Source organism: Carcharodon carcharias, chromosome 31 (assembly GCF_017639515.1).
Source record: "Carcharodon carcharias isolate sCarCar2 chromosome 31, sCarCar2.pri, whole genome shotgun sequence".
NCBI classification, from domain to species: Eukaryota; Metazoa; Chordata; class Chondrichthyes; order Lamniformes; family Lamnidae; genus Carcharodon; species Carcharodon carcharias.
Genome location: NC_054497.1, coordinates 21,109,610 through 21,125,763, shown reverse-complemented (window position 1 = coordinate 21,125,763; position 16,154 = coordinate 21,109,610). Strand labels below are relative to the sequence as shown.

General features: G+C 45.7%; 1 protein-coding gene across 3 annotated transcripts in view; it reads right to left on the bottom strand.

The window, feature by feature from the left end:
- Positions 1-2,041: 2,041 nt before the first annotated feature.
- micall1a (MICAL-like 1a) overlaps positions 2,042-16,154 on the bottom strand; it is an 82,721-nt gene continuing 68,608 nt past the window's right edge. For all 3 annotated transcript variants that reach the window (XM_041177858.1, XM_041177860.1, XM_041177859.1), the window contains 4 exons: positions 15,634-15,707; positions 15,431-15,545; positions 10,374-10,420; positions 2,042-4,734 (listed from right to left, as the gene is read on the bottom strand). In XM_041177858.1, coding sequence (XP_041033792.1) covers positions 4,610-4,734; positions 10,374-10,420; positions 15,431-15,545; positions 15,634-15,707 — 361 coding nt within the window. In that variant the 3' untranslated portion in view covers positions 2,042-4,609. The remainder of the gene's footprint in view (positions 4,735-10,373; positions 10,421-15,430; positions 15,546-15,633; positions 15,708-16,154) is intronic.

Below are 16,154 nucleotides of genomic sequence, written 5' to 3'. Positions count from 1 at the left end.
GCTGCTGCTCGGTCTCTGCGCGGGGGACCCGGTGCCGCTGTTTTGGACGCAGCCTCTGTTGCTATAGTGACGCAGACCCCGCCCCTTAAAGCCCAGCATCCACCGCGTGGACTACAACTCCCAGCACACACCGCGTAAGCCGGAAATAAAACACGGGCGCGGGCAGGGAGAGAAGGGCAGCGGCTCCAGCCACGCTGGATCCAGTGCAGTGACAGTGCAGCAGCCACAATGGATCCCGTGCGGTGACATTGGAGCAGCCACAATGGATCCAGTGCAGTGACAGTGGGGGCAGCCACGCTGGATCCAGTGCAGTGACAGTGGGGGCAGCCACGCTGGATCCAGTGCAGTGTCAGTGGAGCAGCCACAATGGATCCAGTGCAGTGATAGTGGAGCAGCCACACTGGATCCAGTGAGGTCTGATATGGAACAGATTCAGATGAGTTTTCAACTACATATTTGCACTGTCATTAAAGCCACCTATTTTCACCTTCATTACATCGTCAAACTCCAGCTCTTCCTCAGCTCATGTGCTGGTGAATCCTCATTTATCCATTCGTTACCTCTGAACTTGGCTATTCTAACGCACTCCTGGCTGGTCTCCCATTTTCTACCCTCCATGATCTTGAGGTCATCCAAAATTCTGCTGCCTGTATCCCAACTTACACCAAATTCCATTCACCTATCCCCTCTACTTTTTAAGATTCAATTACGAGATGTGGGCTTCGCTGGCTGGGCCAGCATTTATTGCCCATCCCTAACTGCCCCTTGAGAAGGTGGTGGTGAGCTGCCTTCTTGAGCCACTGCAGTCCCTGTGGTGTAGGTACACCCACAGTGCTGTTAGGGAGGGAGCTCCAGGATTTTGACCCAGTGACAGTGAAGGAACGGCCGATATATTTCCAAGTCAGGACGGTGAGTGGCTTGGATGGAACTTCCAGGTGGTGGTGTTCCCATGTGTCTGCTGCCCTTGTCATTCTGGATGGTAGCAGTCATGGGTTTGGAAGGTGCTGTCGAAGGAGCCTTGGTAAGTTGCTGCAGTGCATCTTGTAGATGGTCCACACTGCTGCCACTGTTCATTGGTGGTGGAGGGAGTAAATGTTTGTGGAAGGGATGCCAATTCCTGACCTACCATATTTCCCTGTTAAGCAATGACTCAATTTTTAAAATTCTCATCTTTGTTCTCAAATCGCTCCATGGCCTGGCCTCTCCCTGGCTCTGTAATCTCCTCCAATCCCATGACCCTTCAAGATATCTGCGCTTCTCTAATATGGGCTGTTGAGTATCCCAGGTTTTGGTCAATCCACCATTGGCAGCTATGCTTTCAGTTGCCTAGGTCCTAAGTGCTGGAATTCCCTTCCTAAAAGGAGTCTGGGACCAGGGGACACAATTTCAAAATAAGCGGGAAGGCACTTAGGATTGAGATAAGGAGAAATTTCTTTACTCAGAGAGTTGTGAAGCTTTGGAATTCTCTATCCCAGAGGGCTGTGGAAGCTCAGTCATTGAGTATGTTTAAGATAGAGATTGATAGATTTCTGATTAATGATAACGTAAAGGGTTATGAGGGTAGTGTGGGTAAAAGGCATTGAAGTGTTCGATCAGTCATGATCATATTGAATGGCGGAGCAGGCTCGATGGGCTGGATGGTCTCCTGTTCCTATATCTCTCTGCCTAGCTTTCCTCCTTCAAGATACCCCTTAAAACCTTCAAGATACCCCTTTGACCAAACTTGGGGTCATATTTTGTTTATAATGTCTTTATAAAGCATCTTGCGACGTTTCATTAACATTTATGGCACTATATTAATACGAATAGTTGGTGAAGCTGCAGATAACGCGAGTGTCAGTGATTGAGAAGCATAGCAATGGCTAGCACAGGAGCATTCTAAGAAAACAACCATCAGATGTGAGATGACACACCTCTTAAAAGGAGAAAGTTTCCCTCTTGCACAATGACTGTTTCCAGGGTACATGCATAAAACCAACGAAGTAAATGTTGATGCGCTTCTTAATCTCAATCAACTGTCAATCATAATCCAGTCACACACTTGGACAACATTCCATTTTATTGGTCCCAATTTTACCCATTTTGTTAGCAGAATAATACAGCTTTAGAACAGTGCTTGTGGTTTCAATAAATATTATATACAAATAGGTAAGGCAGAACAACAGCTAAAGAAAAGATCTGATTCAGCAAAAGCTTCGAATTCATCCCAGGAAAGCAACCCGATAACTACCAAAAACATCTGACAAAATGGCACCAATACTCCCTCTAGAGTAAGTACAAAAAAGGTTTTCAACAAAAAGTTTGACATTAAATTGAATTAAGGCTTACTTTTGGCAGCTGTTCCTGTATATTAGGTATAAATATAATTAATGCTAGGATACTACAAAATCTCGAGACAAATTGTATTAATTAGGGTAAGAGTGCATATACCAGGGCTCAGTCCAGTATTCAGAACAATGCATAGATGTTTCTCATTGGATCCACGGAAGCACAGAGTTGTTTCAAAACTCAAAGCTGAGAGTCCCCAACAAAGTCTAGTTGATGTGACAATGTAAACTGATGTTAATTTGCTTGTTTGTTTGATGCGTTCATCTGGCAAATGCCCCATCGCAAGACAGAACTGAAAGTTAGACCCTAACTGAATTAAGTATGAAGACCCTTACTGTGTCAGATTTACATCGGCTCCCCTTCAGCATGCTGAGTTAGAAGCAGGTCTAGAGGACAGGCCATTTACCAGCTTCAAGCAAGTTCCCATCGCACAATACTACAGCATACAGTAACACATACTGATCACAGCTGAGGTGCAGTGAGAACATTGGCAAATTAAATACAGACGAAGACCATCTGATTTCAGTTTGAATCTGGAATGATCAGCAGCAGCACAGTGCATGCTGAGACACTACAGGCCAACTGAAGTGCAATTTTAGCATCAGGAACAGCTTCACTGTGGCATGTATACATGACTGGATAACATGTGAAGGCACAGTAGTGTCAACTGGTGCCTGCAGCTGTATACCCGTAGGATGTGTGTACGCTCCCAAGATGTATGCTTGAGTGTGCACAATTCCATATGCAAATGTTACGTATGGACATACATGTGTATATTTCCTGCTACAGTTTTTGGGTGTCTGTCCTGGTGTTACACAGCGATTCAAGAATCTTGTGGTTAATTATTGTTTGCACTTTCCATCAGTGCAGAGTGGAATGCTTCACTTCTGAAAAGCCAACGTTGCAATGGGAGTATGAAGATGCCTGTGGTAGTATTGAGCTTATTCTGCTAGATTCCAGTTGTGAAATTTTCACAGTCTGGAGGTCTGTAGCTTTGTCACTGCGCAGAGATTCACCTGATGGCAATGAATGAGACTGATGACCACAGCCCACTGATTCCATATACAAAGACCTTTCACACACACACTCTGTATACTGGGTTTCATTCTGAGAAGTACGGCTGCATTACTTGTACAAAGCAAAACGGCAAAGTGAAGATGGCAACAGTTCCCTATGTCCCAGAGAGCTCCAATATTGACAGACCCACAATTGAAAGGAAAGTGGTCCAGTCAAGTCTGGTCAGCACTCAAGCATGTTCATAACCAGTGCTGGGCAGGGTCAGCACCATGTCTCAATATGGGACCAACTACAAAGTCAGCACGACCCACAATTCAGAGAGATAGAGAAGGTTAACATCTTGGGCTCCAGCCCTTCTGCCTTCAGCCCTTCCATCCCTTCTGATTCCAGCAGTGTTCCTGGCCATTATTTCAATTCAGGAGGACTGCTCTTTCCACAGACTCTGATTGACCTGTGTCCCAATCCAGCGATTACATGGCATCCTGTGTCCACAGACTGTCTGATGGACTAGGTCCTAGGGTATCTGGCGCACTGCGCTATGAAGTGTCAGTATGTTTGGCACACAATACTTGCATATTGTCCCTGATGAGCCACTGCTAAGTCACTGCCTTTTGGAGATTTGATAGCCTCCTTGCAAAGATTTCAGTTACAACTGGTAGATTTAGACCTTCTTGTGGTGACAATTAATCAACGCACACTGTGCCTAAAAATAATCAGCACCTACAAACAGATAAAAACTTGAGAAGTTCAGAATCGTGTTGTTTGTTGCTACGTATTTAGGCAATGCGCTGTGCAGCAGCAGAACAGTGTGTGGCAGGTAGTGGACACTCAGAAACACTAATCCAGAGCACAGCGAGAGCCAGGTGTGAAACTGGCCAATAGTGGATAAGTATAGACTCATTCAGGAACTAGCACTCAACCCTGCAGCTGTGAAACTCTGCAAAACACTGAATGGAAGGAAAGAACAGACTTTAGCCCGAGAAAGGACAGAGTGTCTCACTGGTGATATTAAAATGCACTAAGCACAAATAATACAGGACTGTAGTGGCTTCTATTGCACATAAACTAAGGATACATAGTAAGTAATGTCATGTCAGCACCATGATGGAGCTGGCTAATGTCAGTAGGAGACCTAGATATTCTTCCTATGAACCAATCACCAGATACTGTTTAGCTGAGCCCGTCCCAGCGAGTGCAGTCGTGCTAGTCATCGAGAGCTGGTGCTGCACGTGCAGCTTTCCATTCATCTCAGCACTTTCACCAATCACAAATTCTTCTCTTTGGTATTTTTGGACTTTCCTTCTGGCTTGTTGCCAAGAAACTTCAGCATCTTGCTTGGTTTGAATTTTAACTTTTTCTTTATTTCACTGTTGGTATCTTTGTGGAAATCTGTTTAAAAAAATGAGATAATCATGTTTCTGAAGTATACAAATGTGTTGACACAGCCTGTAGCCTGTAGAAGGGGCAGGGCCTGTAGGAGGGGCAGGGCCTGTAGGAGGGGCAGGGCCTGTTGGAAGGGCAGGGCCTGTGGGAGGGGCAGGGTCTGTAGGAGGGGCAGGGCCTGTGGGAGGGGCAGGGCCTGTAGGAAGGGCAGGGTCTGTAGGAGGGGCAGGGCCTGTGGGAGGGGCAGGGCCTGTAGCCTGTAGGAAGGGCAGGGCCTGTGGGAGGGGCAGGGCCTGTAGCCTGTAGGAGGGGCAGGGCCTGTGGGAGGGGCAGGGCCTGTTGGAAGGGCAGGGCCTGTGGGAGGGGCAGGGTCTGTAGGAGGGGCAGGGCCTGTGGGAGGGGCAGGGCCTGTAGGAAGGGCAGGGTCTGTAGGAGGGGCAGGGCCTGTGGGAGGGGCAGGGCCTGTAGCCTGTAGGAAGGGCAGGGCCTGTGGGAGGGGCAGGGCCTGTAGCCTGTAGGAGGGGCAGGGCCTGTGGGAGGGGCAGGGCCTGTAGCCTGTAGGAGGGGCAGGGCCTGTGGGAGGGGCAGGGCCTGTAGCCTGTAGGAAGGGCAGGGCCTGTGGGAGGGGCAGGGCCTGTGGGAGGGGCAGGGCCTGTAGCCTGTAGGAGGGGCAGGGCCTGTGGGAGGGGCAGGGCCTGTAGCCTGTAGGAAGGGCAGGGCCTGTGGGAGGGGCAGGGCCTGTAGCCTGTGGGAAGGGCAGGGCCTGTGGGAGGGGCAGGGCCTGTGGGAGGGGCAGGGCCTGTAGCCTGTAGGAAGGGCAGGGCCTGTGGAAGGGGCAGGGCCTGTGGGAGGGGCAGGGCCTGTGAGAGGGGCAGGGCCTGTGGGAGGGGCAGGGCCTGTGAGAGGGGCAGGGCCTGTAGCCTGTAGGAGGGCCTGTAGCCTGTAGGAGGGGCAGGGCCTGTAGGAAGGGCAGGGCCTGTGGGAGGGGCAGGGCTTGTGGGAGGGGCAGGGCCTGTAGCCTGTAGGAAGGGCAGAGCCTGTAGCCTGTAGGAAGGGCAGGGCCTGTGGGAGGGGCAGGGCCTGTAGCCTGTAGGAGGGGCAGGGCCTGTAGGAAGGGCAGGGCCTGTGGGAGGGGCAGGGCTTGTGGGAGGGGCAGGGCCTGTAGCCTGTAGGAAGGGCAGAGCCTGTAGCCTGTAGGAAGGGCAGGGCCTGTGGGAGGGGCAGGGCCTGTAGCCTGTAGGAAGGGCAGGGCCTGTGGGAGGGGCAGGGCCTGTGGGAGGGGCAGGGCCTGTAGCCTGTAGGAAGGGCAGGGCCTGTGGGAGGGGCAGGGCCTGTAGGAAGGGCAGGGCCTGTGGGAAGGGCAGGGCCTGTAGCCTATAGGAGGGGCAGGGCCTGTGGGAGGGGCAAGGCCTGGACTCATTGTTGGTCTGCCTCAGAAGCTGGGGCACAGGTAACAGCATGCATTTAATGTAAAAAAGCACCTTTAATGTAAAAAGTGTTCCAGGTGGTCCACAGGATTGTTATCAAATACAATGCGACCCGAGCCAGGTAAGGAAACATTAGCAGAGGTGACTAAAAGCTTGGTCGCAAAGAAAGGGTTTTTGGAGTGCCTTTAAAGAGAAGAGGTAATGGTGCGGAGAGATTTAAGGAGGGAATTCCGGAGCTTAGGGCCCAGGCAGCTGAAGGCACAGTTGCCAATGGTGCAGCGATTAAAACTAGGGATGCGCAAGAGACCAGAACAGGATAAGCACAGATCTTAGAGGGTTTAATCACTGCAGGAGATTAGAGTTAGGGAAAGTGAGGTCATGGAAGGATTTGAAGGAAAGGATGACAATTTTAAAATCGAGGCCTTGCTCAATTGGGGACCAGGTAGGACATCAAACACAGAGGTGATGGGTGACTGCTATACAATGTCTCGGGGGGGGGGGGGGGAGAGCAGAGTACATTCTCCAGAGCACTGTATACCATTTCTATAAGAAAACACTCAATATTAAAATCAGTAATAAACCATTACTAGATGCAGACATGAGTGATGTATGAAGCTCCTCAACTGAGCTCTACTCCAATCCCAACCTCTTCCCCTATAACCTTCCTTTCAAATCCTTATTCAATTCCCTTTGAAATGATGTCCCAGGCGCTGCCTTGTGGTAAAACATTCCTTCTAGCTTCTCCCTTCATTCTTTGGATGATAACCCTCAGTCTGTGCCTCCTTATTCATTCATCAACCAGTGGGAATAACCTCTATCCTCTCAACTGGAACTTGTTATCTATGAGGGTGGTGGAAGTTGAGACGATCAATAATTTCAAAAGGAAATTGGATAGACACTTGAAGGAAATAAATTTGCAGGGCTATGAACATAGGATCATAGGACTCAGGCACAGGAATAGGCCATTCAGCCCTTCGAGCCTGCTCCGCCATTCAATAAGATCATGGCTAGTCTGATTGTGGTTGCAACTCCACTTTGCCGTCTGCTTCCCCCATAACCCTCGGCTCCCTTGTCTACAAAAATCTGTCCAAATCTTGAATAAATTCAACGATCCAGCCTCCACTGCTTTCTGGGGAAAAGAATTCCATAGACTAACAGCCCTCTGAGAGAAAGAATTTCTCCCCATTTCCCTCTTAAACGGTAGACCTCTTATTCTTAAACCCCTAGTTCTAGTCTCTCCCACAGATGGAAACTCCACCCTCCCAATCCCCATATCAACCCTATCAAGTCTCCTCAGGATCTTATATGTCTCAATAAGATCACCTCTCTCCAATGGGTATAGGCCTAACCTGTTCAACATTTCTTTATAAGCTTCTCATCTGAGGAATGAGTTGAGTGAACCTTCTCTGAACTGCTTCGAACGCAATTATGTTTTTTCAAATAAGGAGGCCAAAGCTGTACACAGTATCCCAGATATAGTCTCACCAATACCCTGTACATCTGCAGTAAAACGTCACTACTTTTATATTCCATTCCCCTTGCAATAAATGCCAACATTCCATTTGCCTTCCTAATCACTTGCTGTACCTGCACACCAACTTCTTATCATTCATGTACCAGGACATCTAGATCCCTCTGTACCACCAAGTTCTCCGATCTCTCTCCATTTAAATAGTATACTGCTTTTCTATTTCTCTTGCCAAAGTGGACAAGGTCACATTTTCCTACTTTATACTCTGTCATTTTTGCCCACTCATTTAAATGTCTATATCCCTTTGCAGGCTCTATACCTCCTCTTGGCAACTTACTTTCCTACCTATCTTTGTGTAATCAGAAAATTTAGCTGCCATACATTCGGTTCCTTCATCCAAATCACTGATGTAGATTGTAAATCGCTGAGACCCAGCATTGATGGGGGATAGAGTAGGGGAATGAGACTCAGCAGGTTGGTCTAGAGAGAGCCAGCATGAATCTGATGGACCAAACAGCCTCCTTTTGTGTAGTAATGAGTCTTTGATTCTTAATACATATCAATATTTTGAAAACCTCAATTAACTCTTCCTTTACACCAATGAAAAAGCCCCAATTCTTTAAGCCTCTCTTCATAACTCTTACCATTTATCCCTGAGGTGATTCCAGTGAACCTTTACTGTGTCCATTCTATGGTTTCAATGTAGTCTCATAATGGGGAGCCCAGAATTGTATGGAGTGGTCCAGTGGTGGTCTCAGTGATGGGTTGTATAGATTCATCATCACTACCATGCTTTTGTGAACAATGTCCCAAATATAAAGCCCTAAATACCCTTTAAGAGAAGCTTCTTGGATTTGATTTTAAGGGCAAAGTTGTCAGATATTGTAGGAAATCAGCTGCAGAGGTAGGGAGGGGTTAGTGCTGCTATTGTGAAGCGGGCCCAGTCGATCTTGCACAGTTTCTCGGAGAGGTACTTCCTTTTTAGTAGTTTCTGGGACCCTGTGTATATGATAAAATTTCCACTAAATTCTACATGTGGCCCTCCATTTGAGTTCCAGAAGAGAGGAAAAATGGCAATGGTAAGAGGCCCGAAGATCCACAAATGACCCTTGTTATGAACATCACTCAAAAGCAAGAGTTTGGGAACCTCAACAAGACCACACCCTCATTTTGCCACCTCCCTGCTGCAGAGCAGCATTCAGACCAACTATCCTGCTGCCATTCTCAATTGGGAAAAAGAGCAACAGGAAGGGTCAGACATCAGCCTAAATTAAAACTGAAATAAACTGTTTAAAAAAACTGCCTCCTGTTATACACGGTAATCTGTCCAGTCAGGAAATCTATTGTTCAGAAACACCAGTTGTCCAGAAATTTTCTGAACAGACTGAAGCAACTCATGGCATCATTTGAATACAGTACTTTGAGTTGAAACGTGGAAGATACAGTATTTGGAGAAGTAAAACAATTTTTATGACTGATTTATAATATTTTATCATTGCTGAAAAAGAGACATGTTGATCCGATGTTCTGTCTATCACACAAATGAGTAATGTGGTATATGAATTTCAGTGCCAGGGTGATGCTAAGTATGTAGGCCGTACATCCCAAAGACTGGCGCGGATCATATCAAACAGCATGTCCCAGCCGCTGTTCACAACTGGCACGGTACAGATCGTACCCAGCCAGGCCACACTTGCAAATCTCAAAACACAGTGTCCGACATTAGATGTGATTCTGCAATTGGCCATGTGCTAAATACTCCTCAGAGTGCTAAGAGTTACGTTGACAACCAATTTAAGATCATCAGTCGGGCTCACAATGTGGCACATTTGTGTGTACTGGAAGCTACACATATTAATACACAGGGTCCTGTTCTTTGCAGACAGAAAGAACATGTACACACATTGCACCTGTTTCAACTAAACAAAATAAATTTCAAACAATGCTCAGCAGTTAATTTTCAGTCACCATCATTTGGTGTATTCTCCATGGCAACACCTCCACCAATCAGAGTTCACTTGCCAACCAATCAGCGCTGTCATACAGTATATATTGTTGTTTGCCCCTTATATTGGTATTCTTGCGAAGTATCCTGATTAATGCAAGACGAAAAGCTTCAACATGTCTCTTTTGCAGCAATACTCAAGTTCTATGCTACTAAACAAATGTTTTATTACTGTTTTATGCTTCAGGTAAATATTTATATCCATGGTGTTTTCTGGCTCACACACTTGTGGTAGGGGAATTCTAACTTCATTCGATAATCCAGATAATTCTGACATCCAGAAATGACTTGGTCACAAGCATTCTGGACTGGAGAGGTTAACGTGTATACTTTATGCAAATAATAAGATCTTGCACGTAAATAGCCCCATTGATGTAGTGAAACATTAAGGCAGGTGACCAAAAGCTTGGTCAAAGAGATAGGTTTCGAGGAACATCTTAAAGGAAGATAGAGAGGCAGCGAGGTTTAGGAAGGGAATTCAAGAGTTTAGGATAGCTGAAGACACGGTCACCAATGGTGGAGTGATTTATAAGTCAGGGATGCTTAAGAGACCAGAATTAGAGGAGTGCAGAGATCTTGGAGGGTTTTTAGAGCTGAAAGGAGATTACAGAGATAGGCAGGGATGAAGCCATGGAAGGATTATAATTATGGATGAGAATTTTAAAATCAAAGTGTTGCTTAACTGAAAAACAACGTAGCACAGGGGGTGATGGGTAAATGGGATTTGGAACAAGTACCTTACCTTTGTTTTTAATCATTGCCGCCAGCAACTTATCCTCCTCTTCCTCTCTGTAAGACAGTAATGTGAGAATTAATCTCCCATTCTCCCTCTCATGTACTTGCCTTTGGGCATAATCAAGAAATACTCCACTATCCTGTGCCCACTGCTCACAGATGGAAAACTTGTACCCCAATATGCTGTGCCAGTTACCTCTATAGGAACCTGGTACTCCAAATCTTGTGTCCATAAGGCCATAAGACGTAGGAGCAGAAATAAGCCATTCGGCCCATCAAGTTTGCTCCGCCATTCAATAAGATCATGGCTGATTTTATAATCCTCGACTCGACTTTCCTGCCTTTTCTCCCATAACCCTTGATTCCCTTACTGATTAAAAATCTATCTCGGCCTTGAATATACTTAACAACCCAGCCTCTACAGCCCTCTGTGGTAAAGAATTCCACAGATTCACTAGCCTCTGAGAGAAGAAATTCCTCCTCATCTCTGTCTTAGAAGGGCGATCCCTTACTCTGAACTTATGCTCTCTGGTCCTAGACTCTCCCGCAAGGGGAAACAACATCTCAGCATCAACCCTGTCAAACCTGCTAAAAATTTTATATGTGTCAATAAGGTCACCACTCATTCTTCTAAACTCCAATGAGTACAGGCCCAACCTACTCAACCTCCCCTCGTAAGGAAATCCCTCCATACCTGGGATCTACCTAGTGAACCTTCTCTGGACTGCCTCCAATGCCAGTATATCTTTCCTTAGATAAGGGGGCCAAAGCTGTTCACGGTATTCTAGGTGTGGTCTAACTAGTGCCTTGTATAGTTTTAGCAAGACTTCCCTATTTTTATACTCCATCCCCTCTGAAATAAAGGTCAACATTCCATTTGCCTTCCCTATTCCCTGTTGAACTTGTATGCTAGCTTTTTGGGATTAATGCATGAGGACCCCCAAATCCCTCTGTGCTGAGCTTTCTACTGTCTTTCACCATTTAAATAATATTCAGCTCCTCTATCCTTCCTGCCAAATAACCTCACATTTTCCCACATTATATTCCAACTGCCAAGTTTTTGCCCACTCACTTAACCTGTATACATCCCTCTGTAGACTCTTTATGTCATCCTCATCACTTACTTCCCACCTACTTTTGTGTCATCCACAAACTTGGCAATAGTATATTCACTTCCCTCATCCAAGTCATTAATATATATTGTAAATAACTGGCCCCAGCACATCACTGTGGCACTCCACTTGTTACAAGTTGCCATCCTGAAAATGACCCCCTTATTCCAATTCTCTGTCTTTTATTAGTTAGCCAATCCTCTATCCATGCTAATATACTACCCCAACACCATGGGCTCTTATTTTATTAAGTATCCTTATGTGCGGTACTTTATTGAACGCCTTTTGGAAATCCAAATATATTACATCTACTGGTTCCCCTTTATCCATCCTGCTTGTTACCTTCTCAAAGAATTCTAATAAATTTGTCAGGCATGGTTTCCCCTTCAAGAAACCATGCTGACTCTGTTTGATTATATTATGTATTTCTAAATGCTCTGTTATTACAACCTTTATAATTAACATTTGTCCGATGACAGATGTTAAGCTAACTGGCCTATAGTTACCTGTTTTTGCCTTCCTTTTTAAATAGGGGCATTATATTGGCAGTTTTCCAATCCTCTGGCGTTTTTCCAGAATCTAAGGATTTTTGGAAGATTACTACCAGTGCATCCACTATCTCTGTAGCTACTTCCTTTAACATCCTAGGATGCAACCCATCAGGTCCAGGGGATTTATCAGCCTTTAGCCCATCAGTTTCCCTAGTACTTTTTTCTAGTGATAGTTATTGTATTTATTTCTTTCCCCCCTTTTGCCCCTTGATTAATTAGTATTTTTGGAATGCTATTAGTGTCTTCTACCGTGAAGACTGATGCAAAGTATTTATTTAACAGTCGTTGACAGGGCCCTCAACCGTGTCCAGCCCATCTCCCGCGCATCCGCCCTCACGCCTTCTCCTCCCTCCCAGAAACATGATAGGGTCCCCCTTGTCCTCACTTATCACCCCACCAGCCTCCGCATTCAAAGGATCATCCTCCGCCATTTCCGCCAACTCCAGCATGATGCCACCACCAAACACATCTTCCCTTCACCCCCCCCTATCGGCATTCCGTAGGGATCGCTCCCTCCGGGACACCCTGGTCCACTCCTCCATCACTTCCTACTCCTCAACCCCCTCCTATGGCACCACCCCATGCCCACGCAAAAGATGCAATACCTGCCCCTTCACTTCCTCTCTCCTCACCATCCAAGGACCCAAACACTCCTTTCAAGTGAAGCAGCATTTCACTTGCATTTCCCCCAACTTAGTCTACTGCATTCGTTGCTCCCAATGTGGTCTCCTCTACGTTGGAAAGACCAAACGTAAACTGGGCGACCGCTTTGCAGAACACCTGCGGTCTGTCCGCAAGAATGACCCAAACCTCCCTGTCGCTTGCCATTTTAACACTCCACCCTGCTCTCTTGCCCACATGCCTGTCCTTGGCTTGCTGCATTGTTCCAGTGAAGCCCAATGCAAACTGGAGGAACAACACCTCATCTTCCGACTAGGCACTTTACAGCCATCCGGACTGAATATTGAATTCAACAACTTTAGGTCGTGAGCTCCCTCCCCCATCCCCACCCCCTTTCTTTTCTCTTTTTTTTCCAATAAATTATATAGATTTTCCTTTTCCCACCTATTTCTATTATAAAAAGAGAAAAAAAAAAATTATTTATTTATTTTATTTTTTTTACATCTTTCATGCTCTCCCCACCCCCACTAGAGCTATACCTTGAGTGCCCTACCATCCATTCTTAATTAGCACATTCGTTTAGATAATATCACCAACTTTAACTTTAACACCTATGTGTTCTTTTGTATTATTGTTGTTGACATCTTTTGATGATCTGCTTCTATCACTGCTTGTTTGTCCCTACAACCACACCCCCACTCCACCTCCCACTCTCTCTCTCCACCCCCCACACACACACCTTAAACCAGCTTATATTTCAACTCTTTCTTGGACTCAATCTCAAGTTCTGTCGAAGGGTCATGAGGACTCGAAACGTCAACTCTTTTCTTCTCCACCGATGCTGCCAGACCTGCTGAGTTTTTCCAGGTAATTCTGTTTTTGTTTTTGTTTTTTATTTATTTAACTCCTCTGCCATTTCCTGGTTCCCCACTGTTATTTCCCCAGCCTCATCCTCTAAGGGGCCTATGTTCACTTTGGCCTCTCTCTTCCTTTTTATATATTTAAAGAAACTCTTACTGTCTGTTTTTACATTACTTGCTAGTTTGCCCTCAAAGTTGATTTTCTCCCTCTTTATTATTTTTCTGGTCATCTTATGTTGGTTTTTAGAACTTCCCCAATCCTCAGGCTTACCACTAATCTTTGCCACATTGTATGTTTTTTCTTTCAATTCGATACTATCCTTAACTTCCTTGGTTAGCTATGGTTGGTTTGTTCCCTTCCTTGGATCCTTCCTCACTGGGATTATCTTTGTTGTGAGTCATGAACTATTTTCTTAAACGTCTGCCATTGTTCATCAACCTTTTCTGCTAAACTCCTTTTCCAGTCCACACCGCCCTCAACTTTGCCCTCATTCCTTTGTAATAACCCTTATTTAAGTTTAGCACAGGTGTTTCCGACCCAAGTTTCTCACTCGCAAACTGAATGCTAAATTCTACCATGTTATGGTCACTGTTTCTTAGGGGATCTTTTACTCTTAAGATCATTTATTAAACCTGCCTCATTACACATTACCAGATCCGAAATAGCCTGCTCCCAGGTTGGATTCACAGCATATTGTTCTAGGAAACTGTCCTGAATACACTCTATGAATTTTTGCTCGTGCCTACCTCTGCCAATTTGATTTTCCCAGTCTACATGAAGATTAAAGTCACCCATGATTAATGTACTGCCTTTTTTACATGCCCTCATTATCTCCTGTTAGCTACTGTTAGGGGGCTTAAAGACTACTCCTTCTTCTCCTTGTTATGTCTTCACCCATATAGATTCCACATCTTCCAATCCAAGATCATTTCTTGCTATTATACTTATTCCATCTCATACTAACAAAGCTACCCTATCACCCTTTCCTTCCTGCCTGTTCTTTTGAAAAGTCACATACCCCTGAATATCTAATTCCCAGCTACGATCTCCTTGTAACCATGTCTCCGTAATAGCTATAAGATCATACCCATTAACCTCTATTGTGCCTTTAATTCGTTTATTTTGTTCCGAACACTACGTGAATTTAAGTAAAGGACCATTATTTTTGCCTTTTTACCATTTTTTTCTCCCTTTGACCCTGTTTGGTGCTTTTTTTAATGTTTGTACACTCTGTCCCTTCCTGTCACACTCTGGGTATCATTACCTAAATAGCTGCCCTGTAAGGCTGCCAAATCCTTTTGCTTTGGAAGCCTACGTATCCCCTCTCCAGAAAACCCTCCCTCCCTCTATTTAGTTTAAAGCCCTCTCAGTAGTAGGATCTTTATCATTTATCTCAATGAGTACTCTATCACTGTCCTAAACGTTGCAATGTCATATAAGACTTAACTTGGGTGCTTACTCAACTTCCATAAGCTATAACAGAGGTGAAAACCTTGAAAATTTGAGCATACACATTCAAGCCAACTTGAAGTGTGATGGCCAAGTGGACAGCATGCTAAAAAAAACCAAATAAACGAGCCTTCATCTCAGATCCCTCATCCTCTTTAGACTCGCTGTCCATGACCTGTTGTAGATCTACACTGCCTAATTCATTCCTTGGTCGAATATGCTGTGCCTGTGTGGCACCCTGGCCTCACATATGTGTAAACCGCCCAGATTGAAAGAATATAGAAGCATGCCTCCTACAGGAAGCCAGTACCCCAATATCCTGTGCCAGTTACCCCTACAGGAAGCCAGTACCTCAATATCCTGTGCCAGTTGCCCCTACAGGAAGCCAGTACCTCAATATCCTGTGCCAGTTGCCCCTACAGGAAGCCAGTACCTCAATATCCCAGCACTCTAATTACTGATTAGATTACCGTTGTCGGTCCTCATCCAGGCTGTTGATGATGGCGTTTCTTTGCTCGATGACTGTAATCAACTCTTGCATTAACTCTGTTTCTCGTGCTCGATCCTCATCTGTCCAATCTTTCTCTGCAGGGACAATTGAAGCAGTGGTCAGCCTGAGGGAATTGGGAGTGCAGGAGGTAAACCCTGAGTGTGCTCTGTAGCAGTCACTGACCTGGTTTGTTGAGTAGACAGCGCAATTCATACTCCACATCTGCCTGTCGCTCCTCCAGATTCTGCTGCTTGAAACTGGGGAATAGGACAAGGTTCACATCACTAAAACAGGCTTCACACAGTCTTGAGGTTGAGGGTGGGGAAACCAGGTGAAAGAGAGCAGCGGGAGGGAGGGGCAGGTGTCATACAGCTTCCTCAGTAATACAGCTCCAAATAGCATTTGTTATATAGCAGACCATCCATTTACAACTCCTTCACTAAGCCAATGGGACTAGGATATGGCAAGCTTCATCTGGGTCCAGCAGTTTTCCCTCATCATCTGCTCACCCTTGCAGATTGACTGCTACTGGTCGGATCACTGATCAGAGGCCAGGACCACTTACTTGGGCTTGGGTCAGAGTAGAGGGGCTGGCTGATATTCCGAGGCTGTACAAGCACTCAGCCACCCTGATTCCTGATAGAGGAGGTGACGTAAGAGGCAGGGAGTAAAGAGAGTGGGGGGGGGGAAGAGAGGTAAAGGGG